At 47.3% G+C, this 16697-nt stretch overlaps 1 protein-coding gene across 1 annotated transcript in view; it reads left to right on the top strand.

Moving 5' to 3' along the window:
* LOC135901966 (uncharacterized) overlaps positions 1-16697 on the top strand; it is a 39985-nt gene that overhangs the window by 7522 nt on the left and 15766 nt on the right. The window contains exons 3-6 of the mRNA XM_070525185.1: positions 1753-1857; positions 2783-2939; positions 9929-9972; positions 10060-10118. Coding sequence (XP_070381286.1) covers positions 1753-1857; positions 2783-2939; positions 9929-9972; positions 10060-10118 — 365 coding nt within the window. The remainder of the gene's footprint in view (positions 1-1752; positions 1858-2782; positions 2940-9928; positions 9973-10059; positions 10119-16697) is intronic.

Below are 16697 nucleotides of genomic sequence, written 5' to 3'. Positions count from 1 at the left end.
ATTAATGTTTTGTCAGATGACACCACGGCCCGTGCCTTTGTGTTTCAGCTGACGTTGCTGTATACGGGACTACGTACGTGAACAACTGTCATGGAGGCGCGGACAGCGAATAGTTCGGGATCGAAATCTGTGGTGACGACTTCTCGGCCGATCGCACCGGATCCGTGCGAGTACACGGCCGAAAGCATTTCTGGCTCTGTGTCGAGCTCGCTGTATGATGGTGTGCAGAGTAGGTCAATCAGTCGATTCCTGTCAGTCAAGATCAACTTCCTGCCGTCCTTGGCGGAACTTCTCATCCCTTGGGACCCATTGCATAACTCTAATAAAGCACCGGTTATCTGCCCTGCGCATTAGATGGTCTGCTTATCTTTTCACCTTAATATCAACTAAAATATCTGCCGCCTTTGTTTGTATCAAGATTTTTTTGTTAATCTCGAAGTTTGCGTCTTATATCGGTACCTGCAGAAGGCAATTATTTCGCCTGTTTCAAGGATATCAGTAAGCTGTCGATCATTATTTCGTAATGTGCAGTATGCCATCAAACCGAATTTATTTTCCTGTAACTTTCCTGCCCGTGATCAGGATCATATTTGAATAATTTGCCTTGATGTATGTTATTTTGGAGGCTGACTACCAATCGCGTATGCCGTTCCCTTGATAGGCAATTCAAGATTACGATAGTATTTTATAGTTTCTTTTTCCGTTTCTTTGGCTCATCCATACCATAGCAGTCATACTTTAACACCAGTTCCCATACTAGAGAAAAAATATTTTATACACCTGAAAATGTCGGCCCCAAACGCTGGAATGTTATAACCAAGAATTGGTCCTTGTAGCGAAGCTCATCACATGCAGCGCGGTCCTTAGGTAGCATGGAAGAAAGGTGAAATCTGACATTTCGTAAACCAGTCGGCAGACATTACCTAGGAAAATCTGTACACTGTGCTAAGCAAAGATTGTATAAACACAAGTCAAATGTCAGGAGAACATGAGCGTGGGGCCAACTTCCAGCCATACGGTTCTTGCCGAACATTCAAGCACATTCAAGGAACATTCAAGCCTATTTATAAGAGTCTGGTACGGCAAGAGAGATCACTCGGGGATGGACTTCACTCGATATAAAAACATACATCGATTTTGTTTGTCTTAGCATAGCGTGACATCTGTTTTCGTCTCACGAGAGAAATTGTGTTATGGAGTGGATGGCTTAGGCGATTTTGCACAACCTATAATTTTGCGCTCCATCGCTCCGTTGTTTCTCGCTATAATGAGGGAGTATTTAGCTTCACTTCTTCCAGAACGATTAATTTGTTGAGAGTTGGTACTATGTCCGCGTGCTTCGCTTGCGTTTGCCTGTTTTCTAATACTGTCCGTCATTTACTGTCCGTCAGCCCATTAATTTCTTGCCAGAAAACACCAACTCCCGTACCTTTCAGTTCCAGCTAGCGTTGCTGCATGTGGGTCTATGTAGATGAATAGCTGTCATAGAGACGCGGATGGCCAGTGGTTTGGGAGCAACATCTGGGGCGATCACTCTTGGAGGCGATCACACCAGGTCTGTCACAGCCTGCTGAGTGAACGACCGAAAGCGTTTCTCGATTTGTGCTAAGATCGCTATCCGATGGTGTACATAGTTGTTCAAGGTTTCGTGTCCTCAGCACTTTCACCGTGCTTCTCACATGAGCGTGCGTTGTCTTTTTCTTTTTTTGCCCCATGCGGTGCCGAGAACCAACGATCGACATGTTCCTGCAGTACACGCATCGTTCGGGCAAAGGCGATGCTGGACTTTCAGGCGTCATCACTGGGTCAAGCGTGGGAGGCATCACGGTGGCCTACTATTTGTGTCAGGCCAGCAAGGTGAGCGCATCGAAGACGTGAAGTGTTCCATTATAATCTTTCCACTGCCTTCCTCTCTGCCCAGGTTAGTTATATAAAATGATTTCACGCACACTAAAGTGTACGAAGTAAGGTTAGTCGTTTTGTTAGTCGCATAAACTGCGGTGAACATTTGCTTACTAACTGAACATTGTCAGGCGCGCACAGACCAGCACGAACGCATATCACTCGATGGCCGTTGATACTGGCTGTTGTATCTTCTAATTATTGTAGTTTCCATTCCTTGTGAACTTCACTCAGTTTGCGGTATGTTTGCCTGTCGATTGGTTTGTTTATTTATCCGTATCATAGCCTATTCCAGAACAACCTGTGTCATGGTGTAGACAGTGGTCTAATCGGTAGAACGACAGGCTGCTATGCCGAGGGAAGAGGGTTCAAAACCAACGTTCAGAACATATTGGACCTCTGGTTATGTGATGGTATGTGCCGGCCGCTCCTCAGTGAACTTCTTTCACGCCGTTATCAGTAAATGTGGGTGTTCTGCTCATCGACGAACCTCTTATACACCAGCTGGTGTCAATATATATGGGTAATTACCTGCTGTGCTGGCGTAGTAGATTTGGCATTTCGCCACTAAGCCCGAAAGCGCGGGATCAAATCTTGCCGCGGTATCCGCATTTCGGGAGGCGAAATGCGAAAATGCCCCTGTGCCGTGCCCTGGGTGCACATTAGAGAACCCTTCCTGGTCAAAATTCTTCTGGAGTGCCCCACTACCACGTGCCTCATAATATATGAGAGCGTAAAAGCTCAGAAAAAATTCGTTATGTGCCATTGGGTACGTACTGCCTTTCAGTCGCAAACTTGGGTAACTGTATATGTACGTGCCACTGGCTATGCATTTCAGTCAACCTATTTCAAGCCAACTGCGGTCACTGGGCTGTTCTAGCGGTCCGGTGTCTTGCTGCCTGCCCTGCGGAACTGGTGGTCAGGCCTTCTAGCACCATGGGGCTGGCAGGCTGCCCTGCGGATCTGGTGGCCAGCTTTTCTTGCAGCCTGGTGCGAAGACGGACAGCCGGGCCAAGTTCCGCTTCCTAGCAGGCGAGGTGAGCACAATCCTTGTGACTGTGTCGAATTAATTACGCTCATTCAAGTTTTGGTACCGCGCAAAGGGGCATCCGTTGCTTTTTGCTGTAACCGCTTTCTCTTTCGTGCTCGTGAAGTAGGTGTATACCTGCGGTTAGACAAGTGTAGGTGCAGCTGCCTTTTCAGCACGTTCTTGAATTTGATGTCGTGTAGTTGAAAACTTGGCGATAGAGTAGTCGAGCAAAACTGCGGGCTTCGATTTGCTGACGTTTCAGCTTGTTTTTGATTGTTTCCGTTGTGGCAGCATCAGTGGAGAATAAGGGTGATCCAGTGCACTTGTTATAATTTATTCGAAGCGCAGATTTTGAATAAATGCTACACAATAACTAACGGTGATGCGCACAATTGTTTGATTTCGTCCTATGCAATGAGTATATACACGCAATGTCTATGCACAGCCTTCATCTGGTACAATTTTTTGTCTCGTGCTCTACGCCGTTCAAAAGCTATGCCGAAATGCAAACACCAAATCAGGCGGACGTACAGTGTAGGACGTCCGTGTAACGATGTCATGAGGACAAACGCGATGGGTGAGTCTTATCTAGGGAAGAATGAGGGTGACAGTTGTACGCACGGAGAAGTAGGATGCATTTGTAATCGCGCGTAATTGGGTCATATCCGAGGAATTTGTAATCGTCGGAAAGCGCGGCTCGGCAGCTTTGCGTAGGCGGTCATTGAGGGTCATGTACCCTCTGCTGCGAGGGACACGTGCTTATATGTCCGTAAGTATCTTTGAAGAGCAATCTTATGGGAAAAACGTTTGTTCGACGTTGGCCAGCGCACTAGGATACATTAGAATCAACCGATTTTACGTTGTCCATGCTGAATTATTAGTGAGACCAATGTGTCGTATAACGGTCTGTTTCTGCCCGTGCTTTTTTATAGCGTAGCTCTTAGGCATCTGTTCCTGCGGAGAGCGTCGGCGTTGTCCCTCGTAATCGAGCAAACGAATACAGCGAAGCATAACCGAAGTATGAAAGCTTCCCGCCGGGGTGGCTCAGTGGCTACGGTGTTGCGCTGCTAAAAACGAGGTCGCGGGATCAAATCCCGGCCGTGGCGGCTGCACTGCAATGTCGGGGAAATATGAAAACGCCTATATCGCGTGCATTCGGGGAACGTTGAAGATCCCCCGGTGGTGAAAATTAATCCACAGTCCCCCACTACGGCGCGCCTCATAATCAAATCCTGGTTTTGGCACGTAGTACCCCAGAATTAATTTAAGGACGAAAGCGAACGGGGAGCGCGCAGCCGAAGATGACACTGCGGTAGCGAAGAGAGTGCGAGGAGGGAAGCGGATGAGAAGAGTGCAGTGGAACCATGAGACGGCAAGTGGAGGGGGAGGGTATGGCGAAAGTGTGAGGGTGGCCACCCAAGCGTAGTGCCGCGCAAGACACGCTTTGATTCGACGATGGCTACGAGAGGGCGCCAGATTAGCGTGCGTTGTTTAGTTTGCCTGTTCGTTCGTTCGTTCGTTCGTTCGTCCGGTCGGTCAGTCGGTCGTACAGTCGTTTTGGCTATTAGCTTACATTGGCAGTCATCGTCTATGGTTTCTTCACAATTTATTTTCCTGTCCCAGCCAGTCCCCTTCTATAACGTGTGCAGGAGCAGGCTTTTCTGGGTCAATTACTCACAGGAAACCTGATCATCAGGAGAGAATTTACAGAAGAATAAAAACGGGTTGGAGTGCATACGGCAGTCGTTACCAAATTCTGACTGGGAGTTTACCACTGTCGTTGAAAAAATCTGAAATCATTGCATTCTACGTGTGCGAACATACGGAGCAGAAACTCGGAGGTTGAAGTTGAAGTTTATTGGCATTAGTAACAAAATTCAGAATCTCGGGGACAATTTAGGGACCGCGCGAAGTGTTATGGAACGAAAAATGTTAGTAGTAACGTAAAGAGACTGGTAGATAGCAAACGGGGATAAAAAATTAATTAAATTATGGGGTTTTACGTGCCAAAACCACTTTCTGATTAAGAGGCACGCCGTAGTGGAGGGCTCCGGAAATTTCGACCACCTGGGGTTCTTTAACGTGCACTTAAATCTAAGCACACGGGTGTTTTCGCATTTCGCCCCCATCGAAGTGCGGCCGCCGTGGCCGGGATACGATCCCGCGACCTCATGCTCAGCAACCCAACCCCATAGCCACTGAGCAACCACAGCGGGTGCAAACGGGGATAGCTGACATTCTAGTTGACATTGAGAGAAAATAATGGAACTGGGCAGACCATGCGATGCGTACGATAGATGACCGGTGGACCATTAGAGTTACAGAACGGGTGCCAAGGGAAAGGAAGCGCAGTCGAAGACGGCAGAAAACTAGGTGGGATGATGAAATTAGGAGGCTCTATATATAGGATGGGAGTGAGGAAGTTAGAAAAATGTCCTGCGATTACGATACTCCTTAATGTTAAATTTGAGCGCAGCTCGATAAGTCTTTTCATTTCGCGATATATTGAGGCAAAGTATTTGAGACCGAAATCGCCACGGCGACTGGCAGTGGGCCACTGCCGTCAGTGCCTTCATAAGGGAGGGGTAGTGTGCAAACGCTGGTCACGATGAGTGGCATCGGAGCCAGCTGTCGAAGAAGACGACGACGAAAGCGCGAGCAGCGAAACGAGCGCGCTCGAGTTACGCCCAGGGACCCTGGAGCTCAACCCACCACCGAAGAGCTACGCTTAAACGTATATATTGGGTGTCTAAGACTGCGCTTGTGTTTCGAGTGCAACTACCTGCAAACGGGCTTGTATAATCCTTCTAGGCTGAACGGCAAAATAGTGCCAGTGTGGACCTCTTTTGCGTCATAAAGAAAAGTAAATTTCTACGTAAAACCCCTAACATATAAGCATGAGTAACTTTGAAGCCCACAGACGTCAATTATGAAATAGCCCACGATACTCAATCGATTTTCTTTGAATAAGTCATTCCGTATGTATCACTGTTTGTGAGCCAATAATCAGCCAGTCTTCCAGAATGTGCATGTGTCACTGTGACATAAGAGGTACATAATCCCTGATGCATTTAGGCATGTGTTGTACTTCTCCGTGCGTACACCCATCATCGCCATTCTTCCATCGACAGGCATCCTAAGTCGCCCTTGTTCTCGTCACACCGCTGCGTAGATGTCTGACACTGTCGTCTGCCCGATTCAGTGTTTGCATGTAACGTAGCTTGTGAAAGGTATAGTTTACAAACGTAAAAACAATGCCAAGAGATTAGAGATGTAACATTTGTGGTGGATAGACATATACTCTATGGCATTTCACGATGCACGGGATGTAAGTAAACAGAACTGCATACATCGCCGTTAGTTGCATGTTAGATTTGATTGCACGTTTCGCTTAAGCCTCGCGCGATATAAATTTCAGCGTGTGCTTACGATCATCATAATTTTTCTTTCGTGGGACATGCGACGGACGTTTCGCACTGACAAATTGGGCCAACTGATACACCGCTGGTTGTACAGCAGTGTGACAGTGCAGGAAACAAAATTCTACTCCGGGCCACCTATTCACATCTTGTACTTCGTCACATTTCTTATGCCCCGTTGATTATTGATAAGTCGATTATGTATATGCGGCCCTGTTTTAAAGAACACCATCAGCTGATATGCAGGGCAAGCATTTTTTCTCTCCTCTTCGTGTTGCTACTCCAGAAACTACGTTATGTCCTACTTAATTCTTGTTTCCTTATTCTTACATGAGGGAAGCTGAGCGACAACAGTCGCGACAATGACCCAGCCTGCCTGTAGAAGTGTATCAGGTGAATGAAGCAAATGTGCCTTTCAGTTTTTTGGCAAATGAAACAAGAAAGGATTTTTGCATTTTAGCGGTTTACAGGATCTACAACAAATAATTTATGCCATACAATACCAGGTTCTGCTATTACACGAAAATTTGACACTCCGGTCACTTTAGAGCTGTTGGTGAAAGTGTTTCGACTTGGACTCGTTTGTAGTAAAATACAGATGCACAAATGTGCACCAATGGGCGAATACAAGTGATGGATAGCGGATGCTATGAGCGTTCCCTTTGGAACGGGGTGGTGGGTTGCGCCACGAACTTCTTGTTGCTATATTAGTCATATCATAAGAAGCCAAGAAACAGTGACACCAAGGGCAACATAAGGGAAATTACTTGTGCTTAATAAATGAAATAAAGAAACGATAAGTTAATGGAAATTAACGTAGATGAAAAAACTACTTGCCGCAGGTGGGAACCGAACCCACAACCTTCGCATTTCGCTGCGATGCTCTACCAATTGAGCTACCGCGGCACCGTTTTTCCATCCACTTTCTTGGGTATTTATGTATCCTAGTAGAAACCTGGGAGTGTTAGCCAGCGCCACCACTCACAGACCTTGGCGGCGGACGTGGAACGTCCTTTTTGCCGTAGGCGTCACGAGAACGGGACCTTTTTGGGTGAAGGCAACTGGTCAATAAACCCACATATGCTACCTGAAGGCATCAGTGTTGCCGGATTCAAGACCCTCGGTATGTATTAAACGAGAAGGAAGGGGGTTTAACCGAGGGGCTCGATTTTAATTAGTCATATCATAACATTGATGCCTTCAGGTAGCATATGTGGGTTTATTGACCAGTTGCCTTCACCCAAAAAGATCACGTTCTCGTGACGCCTGCGGCAAAAAGGACGTTCCACGTCCGCCGCCAAGGTCTGTGAGTTGTGGCGCTGGCTAACACTCCTAGGGTTCTACTAGGACACATAAATGCCCAAGAAAGTGGATGGAAAAACGGCGCCGCGGTAGCGCAATTGGTAGAGCATCGCACGCGAAATGCGAAGGTTGTGGGTTCGGTTCCCACCTGCGGCAAGTAGTTTTTTAATCCACGTTAATTTCCATTAACTTATCGTTTCTTTACTTCATTTATTAAGCACAAGTAATTTCCCCTATGTTGCCCTTGGTGTCACTGTGTGTTGGCTTCTCATGATATGACTAATAAAACTCGAGCCCCTCAGTTAAATCCCCTTCCTTCTCGTTTGTTACTATATTGCCTTATGTCCTACCTTTCTTTAAAAAAACAATTTACATCACCGCCAATCACGACAGGGATGGTGTCATCGCAGCTAATTCAAGCATAGTTAGTAGCCATGAACCTTAAGGGACTATGAGTCATTCCATTTTTTTGCTTGCTTACGGGGGTATGAGTTCTTGATTATGACAGTTTTCGACATGCGATTCTGTATGTTGTATGCGTGTTTAGATAGAATTCAAGCACTGTTCGCTTCACTTGGCTGAGTGCTTGTAGCCTCTGCCTTACGGGGCTATGAGTGATTGCATTTCTTGCTTGCCCACGGGAGCATGGATGCTTACGAAGTTATGAGCCACTGATGATGATAGTTTTATTCTCGGAGAACAAAGATGAACGGAACCCTAGCCATTTACAGCTTCGCTGTAAAAAGCGCATTTACTGCTCAGCCAAGTAGTCCTCGAGTGCTTTTCCTTGGAACGCACACAAGGCGGCTTCGAACGACTAAATTCAAGTGTTAAAATATGCAACGCGTAATTTTCTAACTGTTACTCTTCCGTCCATTCTTAAATGCAGTATTAAAATATTGGAAAGTAATTAAGCCTCTTTCTCATAACCTTACTAGAACACACATCTACTTAGGCGTTTTCCAAAAGTGATTCCGCAACTGACCTTAACGAACTGCAGAAGTTGACAATGACAACGAAGTCATTGTCAAAACTTGTTCGTGAGTTCCTAATAAGAGACTTGCTAATTTACGTAACTACAATTATCCATTTATTTTCCCTGTGACAGGCAATATATGTGGTGTTGCTAAGCCTATCGACAAACTCTATCACAGTGCTTCACCTGCCTTCGTCTATGTTAGTGCTATGTTGTTGGAAGAAGCACTTCCGCCTACGGTTCTGTTAGACTAACCAAAATTTTTGAACACTCACTCGATACAGGCGTTTTACCTGATAAACGGAAGTTAGGGAAGGTGGTCCTCCTCCACAAATCTGGTAACCAATATTTAGCAACTACCGCCCCATTTTGCTTAGAAGCACATGTTGCAAGCTGTTAGGGCACAGTGTATTGAAAAGCTTTGTTGATTTTTTTATAACTCATTTTTACAGCGACGCTGTACATGGCTAGCCGATTCGTCTGTCTGTCGCCTGTCTGCCGAAAACTCCTCCGACGCAGCCCCATGCGTACGCGCGAAAAAAAAAAAAGATAAAGGCGTGCGATTGGCTTCGCAGGTAGTGACGTCGTTGCTGTCTGTCGCGGCCGAGCGCGCGCACAGCAGCTTCTCTCCGGCTCTGAAATGGTTAGGCCACGCGTCATACGTACTCCTGAGGAGCAGGCAGCTTTCGATCAGCAACGCCGTGAGCAGAGTCAGGAACAAGCTCGTCTACGCGGTGCCGACGCTGCAGCCCGGGCACAAGAACAGGCTCGTGCAGCCGAGCGCAAGCGGCAACTGCGTACCGAGGATCCGGCAGCCTACCAAGCCGTCGTTTAATGAACTGTTGGGATTAACCCAGTGATAAACATCGGGGCCGCACTTTTCAGCTTAGCTGGTTAGCTGTACTGAGTGCTTGGACATTTTTTTTTCAGTTGCACAGCATGGCTTCAGGAAATATTACTGCAAGTCTCAACTCATGTGTTTTACTGACAAAATGGGTCGCATTTTTACAGCTGATTGTACGTTGGATGCGTTGCTTTAGATTTCTCGAAATCATTATGTGAAGCCGTTGCAAGGTTCTATTTCACAAAATAAGCCGATTGAATACTGGCGCTAACGTTCTAAATTGGATAGAACGTTTTCTATTTGATCGCTCGCAATACATTACTGCTGAGGATTAAAATTTCTCCACTCAGGTGGGCCGCAAGCGTCGGTTCTCCGTCCTTTGTTGTTCGGAATATATTGCTAATCTTACTTCATGACATTCATCTTTCTGCCCACGCTGCGGACCTGGTGGCCAGCCGTTGCAGCGACCTGGCCTCTTGCAGCTCGCCATGCGTGCGAGGTGATGACCTGTTGTAGCGACTTGACATGTCGCGGCGCACACTGAGGACTTCGTCGTCAGCTGTTCCAACGAAACCGTATCTTGCAGCCTGACCTGCGGACTCGTTCGGCCAGCTGTCCTGGCGACCTGGTATGTTGCTTCCAGCCGTAAGTACCTGATGGCCACCTGTTCAAGCCACCTGGTATCTGTCAGGCCACCCAGCGGACTTGGTGGTCAGCTGCTCCAGCGCCCTGGTCTACTGCTGATCGGATGAATGCGCGTGCGTCAGAGAACTATGTGTGGCGCAAGTCTGTTTCTTTTTTTTATTTCTTTATAAAAACAGCAAGATGGACAAGTTGGTAGGTAACCAAACTTGAAGTTGACTATGTTGACTTCATTCCTTTTGCGCTGTTTGATTTCGGCCATTTGTTTGTGTTTAAGCGTTGCCTTCGCCTCAGTCACGCGAGATCTAGTGAGCACCGATATTGATATGTCGAGACTGGCTGCACCTGTACGTAGGACAACCCCGTGGGTGGCTTTGGCGTTCGCTGCTGCGCCAGAGGGCGCGGGTTCGAAGCCCCGCCCGGCCGGGTTTCGATGGAGGAAGTGCAAGAGCGTCCGTGTACTGAGCATTTAGTGCACTTTGATGCAGTAGGTACATAGTTACAATTATAAGTAGAGATGTATAAAACTTCCATGTGCGTACACCTGTTATCGCCATTGCTCTCTTGACAAGCACAAAAAATATTCTTCGTCCAGGTAAAATCCTATCGTGGATGTCTGACACTGCTTAGGCGCCTGATTTAGTGTTTGAATTTTGGCATAGCTTGTGAACATTGCAATCTAAATTTCATTTACTTATTTCCCATCTTGCTGGCTCCTCCCCCGCAGGGGCGTCTGCGTAAGCAGGCGTTTGGTGTGTTGCGACACCACGTACCCGAGCACACGAGGGTTGGACCCTCCCGCGTGTAGCCGTGCGCGGCTTAGCCGTGTCCGGGGAAAAGGGGATCCTGGGGGTTGAGACAATGCCGGGTGTTTGGACCTTTAAGGCCCCCCGGCGGAGGCAACACACCCCTTTGGCCTCGGCTTCACGTAGACGGCACCCCCGGACTGACCCACCCGGGGGAAATCGGTAGTTGCCTTTTCCTGTCTCTTTCTCCCTACAACCTTCGTCTTTTCCTTACTTTCCACCTTTGCTGTCTCCTTCTCATTTCTTTATTACTTCCGACCTTCCTGGCAGCAAGGGTTAACCTCGTGTGAGTAGCCAACCTTGGTTATATCATATTAGGTTATAGCGGCAACGTACAGCTGGCGTTTGCAGGCCTGTTTTTCAGGCCCTGCAGCGTCCCCTTGTTGGACTCCATGGTGGGTGGCTAGCGTTGCTGCCGAAATTTCACATATATTTATGGATAGCTCCTTTCCTCCATTCCCTGATCGCCCTCAGAAAAGAGGGCGCACCGATGAAGTTTTTCAGTTTTTCGGACGCCAAGTCCACAACTTTCCACGTTTCCATGTAGTTCACTCGGAAACACCAGGCAAACTAGTACGCACCATTTCACCTTTCATTGTATCAAAGACCCTGACTGATGTTTTTGGAGCCGGTTATAAGGCGACCCGGATGGCAAGCGGTGATCTCCTCCTGGAGCTCCGCGATAAGAAGCAATACGAGAAACTGCCTAAGCTAGTGTCATTTGGGGATAACCAACTAACAGTAACCCCGCACCGTACTATGAACACCACCCGCGGCGTTGTGTCGGCCGATGACATGCTAGAGCTCACTGAAGCTGAACTCTTGGAGGGCTTCAGTGAACAGAACGTCATAAATGTTAAGAGAATTAAGATCAGGCGAGACGGTAAAGAGATCAATACGAAACACCTGATACTCACTTTCGGTTCTAGTGTCCTCCCCGAGTCCATCGAGGCCGGTTATATCAAACTTCGTGTTAGGCCATACGTGCCCAATCCTCTCAGATGCTTTAAGTGCCAAAGGTTCGGCCACAGTTCACAGAACTGTCGAGGCCGGCTGACATGTGCCAAGTGTAGTGACACCGAACATTCCTCCGAAACATGCCAGAAGACTCCACACTGTGTCAACTGTGATGGCGAGCACGCCGCATACTCGCGCGCCTGTTCGTCCTGGAAAAGAGAAAAAGAAATTGTAACAATCAAAGTCAAAGAAAATATATCTTTCAAGGAGGCACGTAGGCGGGTGTCATACCTGTCTAAGAGCACCTTTGCCGATGTGGCGCGTAAGGGGGCAGCGTCACAACGGCCTCCGGCGGCTGTCCGACCCACAGGCAGTGAGTCGGCAGTTACGCCATCTGCCCCCGCGGCGGTTGCAGCTAGCGCTGCTCCGTCAACCGAGGAGAAGGGACCATCCACCTCAAAGGTGGGTGCAGCCGAGGCTGCCCCAACCTCCGAGGCCCCTTCCAGCGCTGGCAACGGCCAGCGCAGCCCAATCCCTTAGGGAGCCTCATCGACCTCCGGGCTGGTGGGCGCAGGGGTCTTGCCCTCCAAGGCGGGACTCCCTCTGAAAACCTCTCGCTCGCAAGAGCGCTTGTCCGGCGCCTCACACGAGGCAATGGACACTACACATGTCCCCAAGGCGCAGCAAACGGCTAAGGAGCGTCGAGAATCGCTCGAACGCTTCAGAAAGAACAAAACACCTATTACAGGGCCTCGAAAGGGCTCTGTTATATAAGGCATTCACTCCGTCTCCGTAAACACAGCACCAATTCACCTTAAACATGGATACACAAATCATCCAATGGAACATCAGAGGTCTCCTTAGGAACCTTGATGATTTGCAAGAACTCATCCACAAACATAATCCAAAAGTGCTGTGTTTACAGGAAACACACTTAAAATCTAAACACACAAACTTTCTCCGTACGTATCTTACATTTCGCAAAGATCGCGACGATGCCGTCGCATCATCGGGTGGTGTTGCGATTCTTACTCATAGAAGTATTGCATGTCAACCTTTACAGCTACAAACGCCCCTTGAAGCAGTGGCGGTTCGAGTTGTCCTACTAAACAAACTCATCACCATTTGCTCCCTTTACATACCCCCGCATTACCAACTGAACAAACATGAATTTCACTCCTTGATCGATCAATTGCCAGAACCTTATGTTGTTCTTGGCGATTTCAATGCGCACAGCTCCCTGTGGGGCGACTCTCGTATAGATGCGCGAGGTCGCCTTGTCGAACAGTTCCTTTTCTCTTCTGGAGCGTGCCTTCTCAATAAGAAAGAGCCCACATATTACTCTCTTGCAAACCGATCCTTTTCGTCAATAGATCTTAGTATAGTCTCCCCGTCTGTACTCCCTGAACTGTAATGGGAAGTTACCGACAACCCTTACGGTAGCGACCACTTCCCTATACTGCTAAGATCATATAAAGAAAACGAATATCCACCATACGCTCCTAGGTGGAAGATTGAGACAGCTGATTGGGAGAAATTTCGATCTCTAACTAGTATCTCATGGGCTGACCTGTCTTCGTTAGGAATTGACGCTGCAGTCGAGTTTTTTACAGCATTCATAATAGATGTCGCATATAAATGCATATCAGAAGTAAAAGGCTTGGCCTGCAAACGGCGTGTCCCATGGTGGAACGACGATTGTAGGATCGCTCGTAAAAAACAGAACAGGGCGTGGGGGCTGCTACGCGCTTCTCCCACTGCAGAAAATCTAGTCAACTTTAAAAAAGTAAAATCCGAAGGCAGGCGAACCCGCCGACAGGCCAGACGAGAAAGTTGGCAGAAGTATCTATCAAGTATTAACTCGTACAGAGATGAGGCGAAAGCCTGGAACAGGGTCAATAGGATAAGAGGGCGACAAGCACATGCACTCCCTTTGGTAAACACAGAAGGCGATACCCTACAAGATCAGGCGGACTCACTTGGGGAGCACTTTGAGAGCGTGTCAAGTGCCAACCATTACTCGCAATCCTTTCTGAAATATAAACAAATAGAAGAATGTAAGCCACTCATGAGAAAATGTCAACAGAATGAACCATACAATTGTCCTTTTAGCATTGCCGAGTTGAGAGCTGCCTTGAGCGCATGCAAGAGCTCTGCCCCGGGATCCGACAGAATCATGTATGAAATGATCAAAAACTTACATAAAGACACCCAACTTACACTACTCACACTTTTCAACACCATCTGGGATGCAGGGTACCTTCCAACCGCGTGGAAGGAAGCCATTGTAGTCCCTGTTTTGAAACAAGGCAAAGACCCTTCCTCAGTGGCAAGTTACCGCCCGATAGCCCTCACAAGTTGCCTTTGTAAGGTGTTCGAAAAAATGATAAATCGGCGACACATCTTTTTTCTTGAACACAGCAAAACTCTTGATCCTTATCAGTGCGGCTTCCGAGAAGGACGCTCCACAACTGACCACCTTGTACGTGTAGAAGCAAATATCCGGGACGCTTTTGTACACAAACAGTTCTTCTTATCCATATTCCTCGATATGGAGAAGGCGTACGATACGACGTGGCGTTACGGAATCTTAAGAGACTTGTCAGAAATGGGCATCCACGGTAATATGTTTAATATAATAAAAAGCTATCTGTCAAATCGTACCTTCCGGGTAAAAGTCGGCAATGCACTCTCACGTCCTTTTACGCAAGAAACGGGTGTACCCCAAGGAGGCGTGCTCAGCTGCACCCTCTTTATCGTGAAGATGAACACGCTTCGTGCTTCACTACCACCCGCCATCTTTTACTCTGTCTACGTAGACGATATTCAAATAGCTTTCAAATCTTGTAACCTCGCAGTCTGCGAGAGACAGGTACAGCATGGCCTGAACAAAGTGTCAACGTGGGCAGACAGGAATGGATTTAGGATCAATCCTAACAAAAGCTCTTGTGTTCTTTTTACAAGAAAGAGAGGACTTATCCCAGATCCTTGCATAGAACTGCGTGGACAACAGATACCTGTAAACAAAGAACACAAATTTCTGGGTGTCATACTTGACTACAGACTCACTTTCGTCCCCCACATTAAATATCTTAAACAAAAATGTCTGAAAACAATGAATCTGATTAAACTTCTATCCCAGACTACGTGGGGTAGTGACAGGAAGTGTCTAATGAATATCTATAAGAGCCTCATTCGATCACGACTAGACTATGGTGCCGTGATCTATCATTCTGCAGCCCCGAGCGCGCTAAAGATGCTAGATCCGGTCCACCATCTAGGAATCCGACTGGCCACAGGCGCTTTCAGAACGAGTCCTATACAAAGTTTATATGTAGAATCAAATGAGTGGTCACTTCATCTGCAAAGAACATACATTAGCCAAACATATTTTCTGAAAGTCCACTCAAATCCACAACATCCTTGTTTTAATACCACCAATGACATGACATATGCTACACTCTTTCGCAATCGTCCCTCCGTAAGACAGCCTTTCTCGCTGCGTGTGAGGGAGCTTAGTGATCAAATGCATGTCCCACTCCTCGAGCTCCCCCTAATGCATCCAGCCAAGCTACTACCTCCTTGGGAGTGGCAGCTCATACAATGCGATATATCTTTCATACAAGTTACAAAACACGCTTCAGACATTGAAATCCAAATGCACTTCCGGGAACTCCAGCACAAACACTCCTGCACGGAGTTCTACACAGACGCATCGAAGTCACATGACGGGGTGTCCTATGCAGCCGTCGGGCCATCCTTCTCGGAATCCGACGTACTGCATCTGGAAACTAGTATCTTCACGGCTGAGGCCTACGCAATATTGTCGACCGTGAAGCATATAAGGAAATTAAAACTCAAAAAATCAGTTATATATACGGACTCCCTAAGTGTTGTGAAGGCTTTGATATCGTTCTGCAAGCACAAAAATCCTGTTATAATTGAACTCTATTCCGTCCTATGTAAAGCATATGTATCTAACCAGCATGTGACTATATGCTGGGTGCCAGGTCATAGGGCCATCGAAGGTAATGTTCTGGCGGACCAGATGGCCACGTCAGTTGTACGGCCTTCTGCTAATCACACCACTGCAGTTCCTGTCACAGATCTGAAGCCCTTCTTACGGAGGAAACTACGGAACCACTGGCAACGCCTATGGGACGCGGAAACAAATAAGCTCCACGTGATAAAACCAAAGTTAGGATTCTGGCCCTCTGTAACAAAATCACGCCGAACAGATGTCCTATTCTGTCGTCTGAGAATAGGACACACATGTGGCACGCATAACTATTTACTCACTGAAAATGATCCTCCAACCTGCGGTAGATGCGGGGAGAGGCTGACCGTCCTCCACGTCCTCCTGGAGTGTCGGGAAGCCTAATATGAAAGAAAGAAACATTTTCCCTTAGCCTACCGGCAGCGCATCCCCCTTCATCCTGTTATGTTACTCGGCCAAGAACCTTTATTTGACACCAACGCAGTCCTAAGTTTTCTGAAAGATGTTGTCTTGCATGTTTTTAGCCCTACTTGTTCATAGCGGGTCCTCTCTTCAGAGGACGCCGCTGTGATAGCTCCTTGGTATAGCACATGCCTCTAGACCCTTGTTTTCAAGGGCTCTGGCGAGGCAGCAGTGCTCCAAGTAATTTTACCATCTTATACATTTTATATTTTGCATCATTCTTGTACGATGGATTTTAATGTTCATAGTATTCATTAGTCATCGGCATAATTTTACAGTACGTAGATTTTACGCACTTTACAGCGAATATTTTTAGGCCACTCTACAGCCAAGTCACATCTTCATAATACACCGTCAACA

Source organism: Dermacentor albipictus, chromosome 9 (assembly GCF_038994185.2).
Source record: "Dermacentor albipictus isolate Rhodes 1998 colony chromosome 9, USDA_Dalb.pri_finalv2, whole genome shotgun sequence".
Lineage (NCBI taxonomy): Eukaryota > Metazoa > Arthropoda > Arachnida > Ixodida > Ixodidae > Dermacentor > Dermacentor albipictus.
Note: the sequence above shows the minus strand (reverse complement) of the source record. Positions and strands in the feature narration are given on the sequence as shown.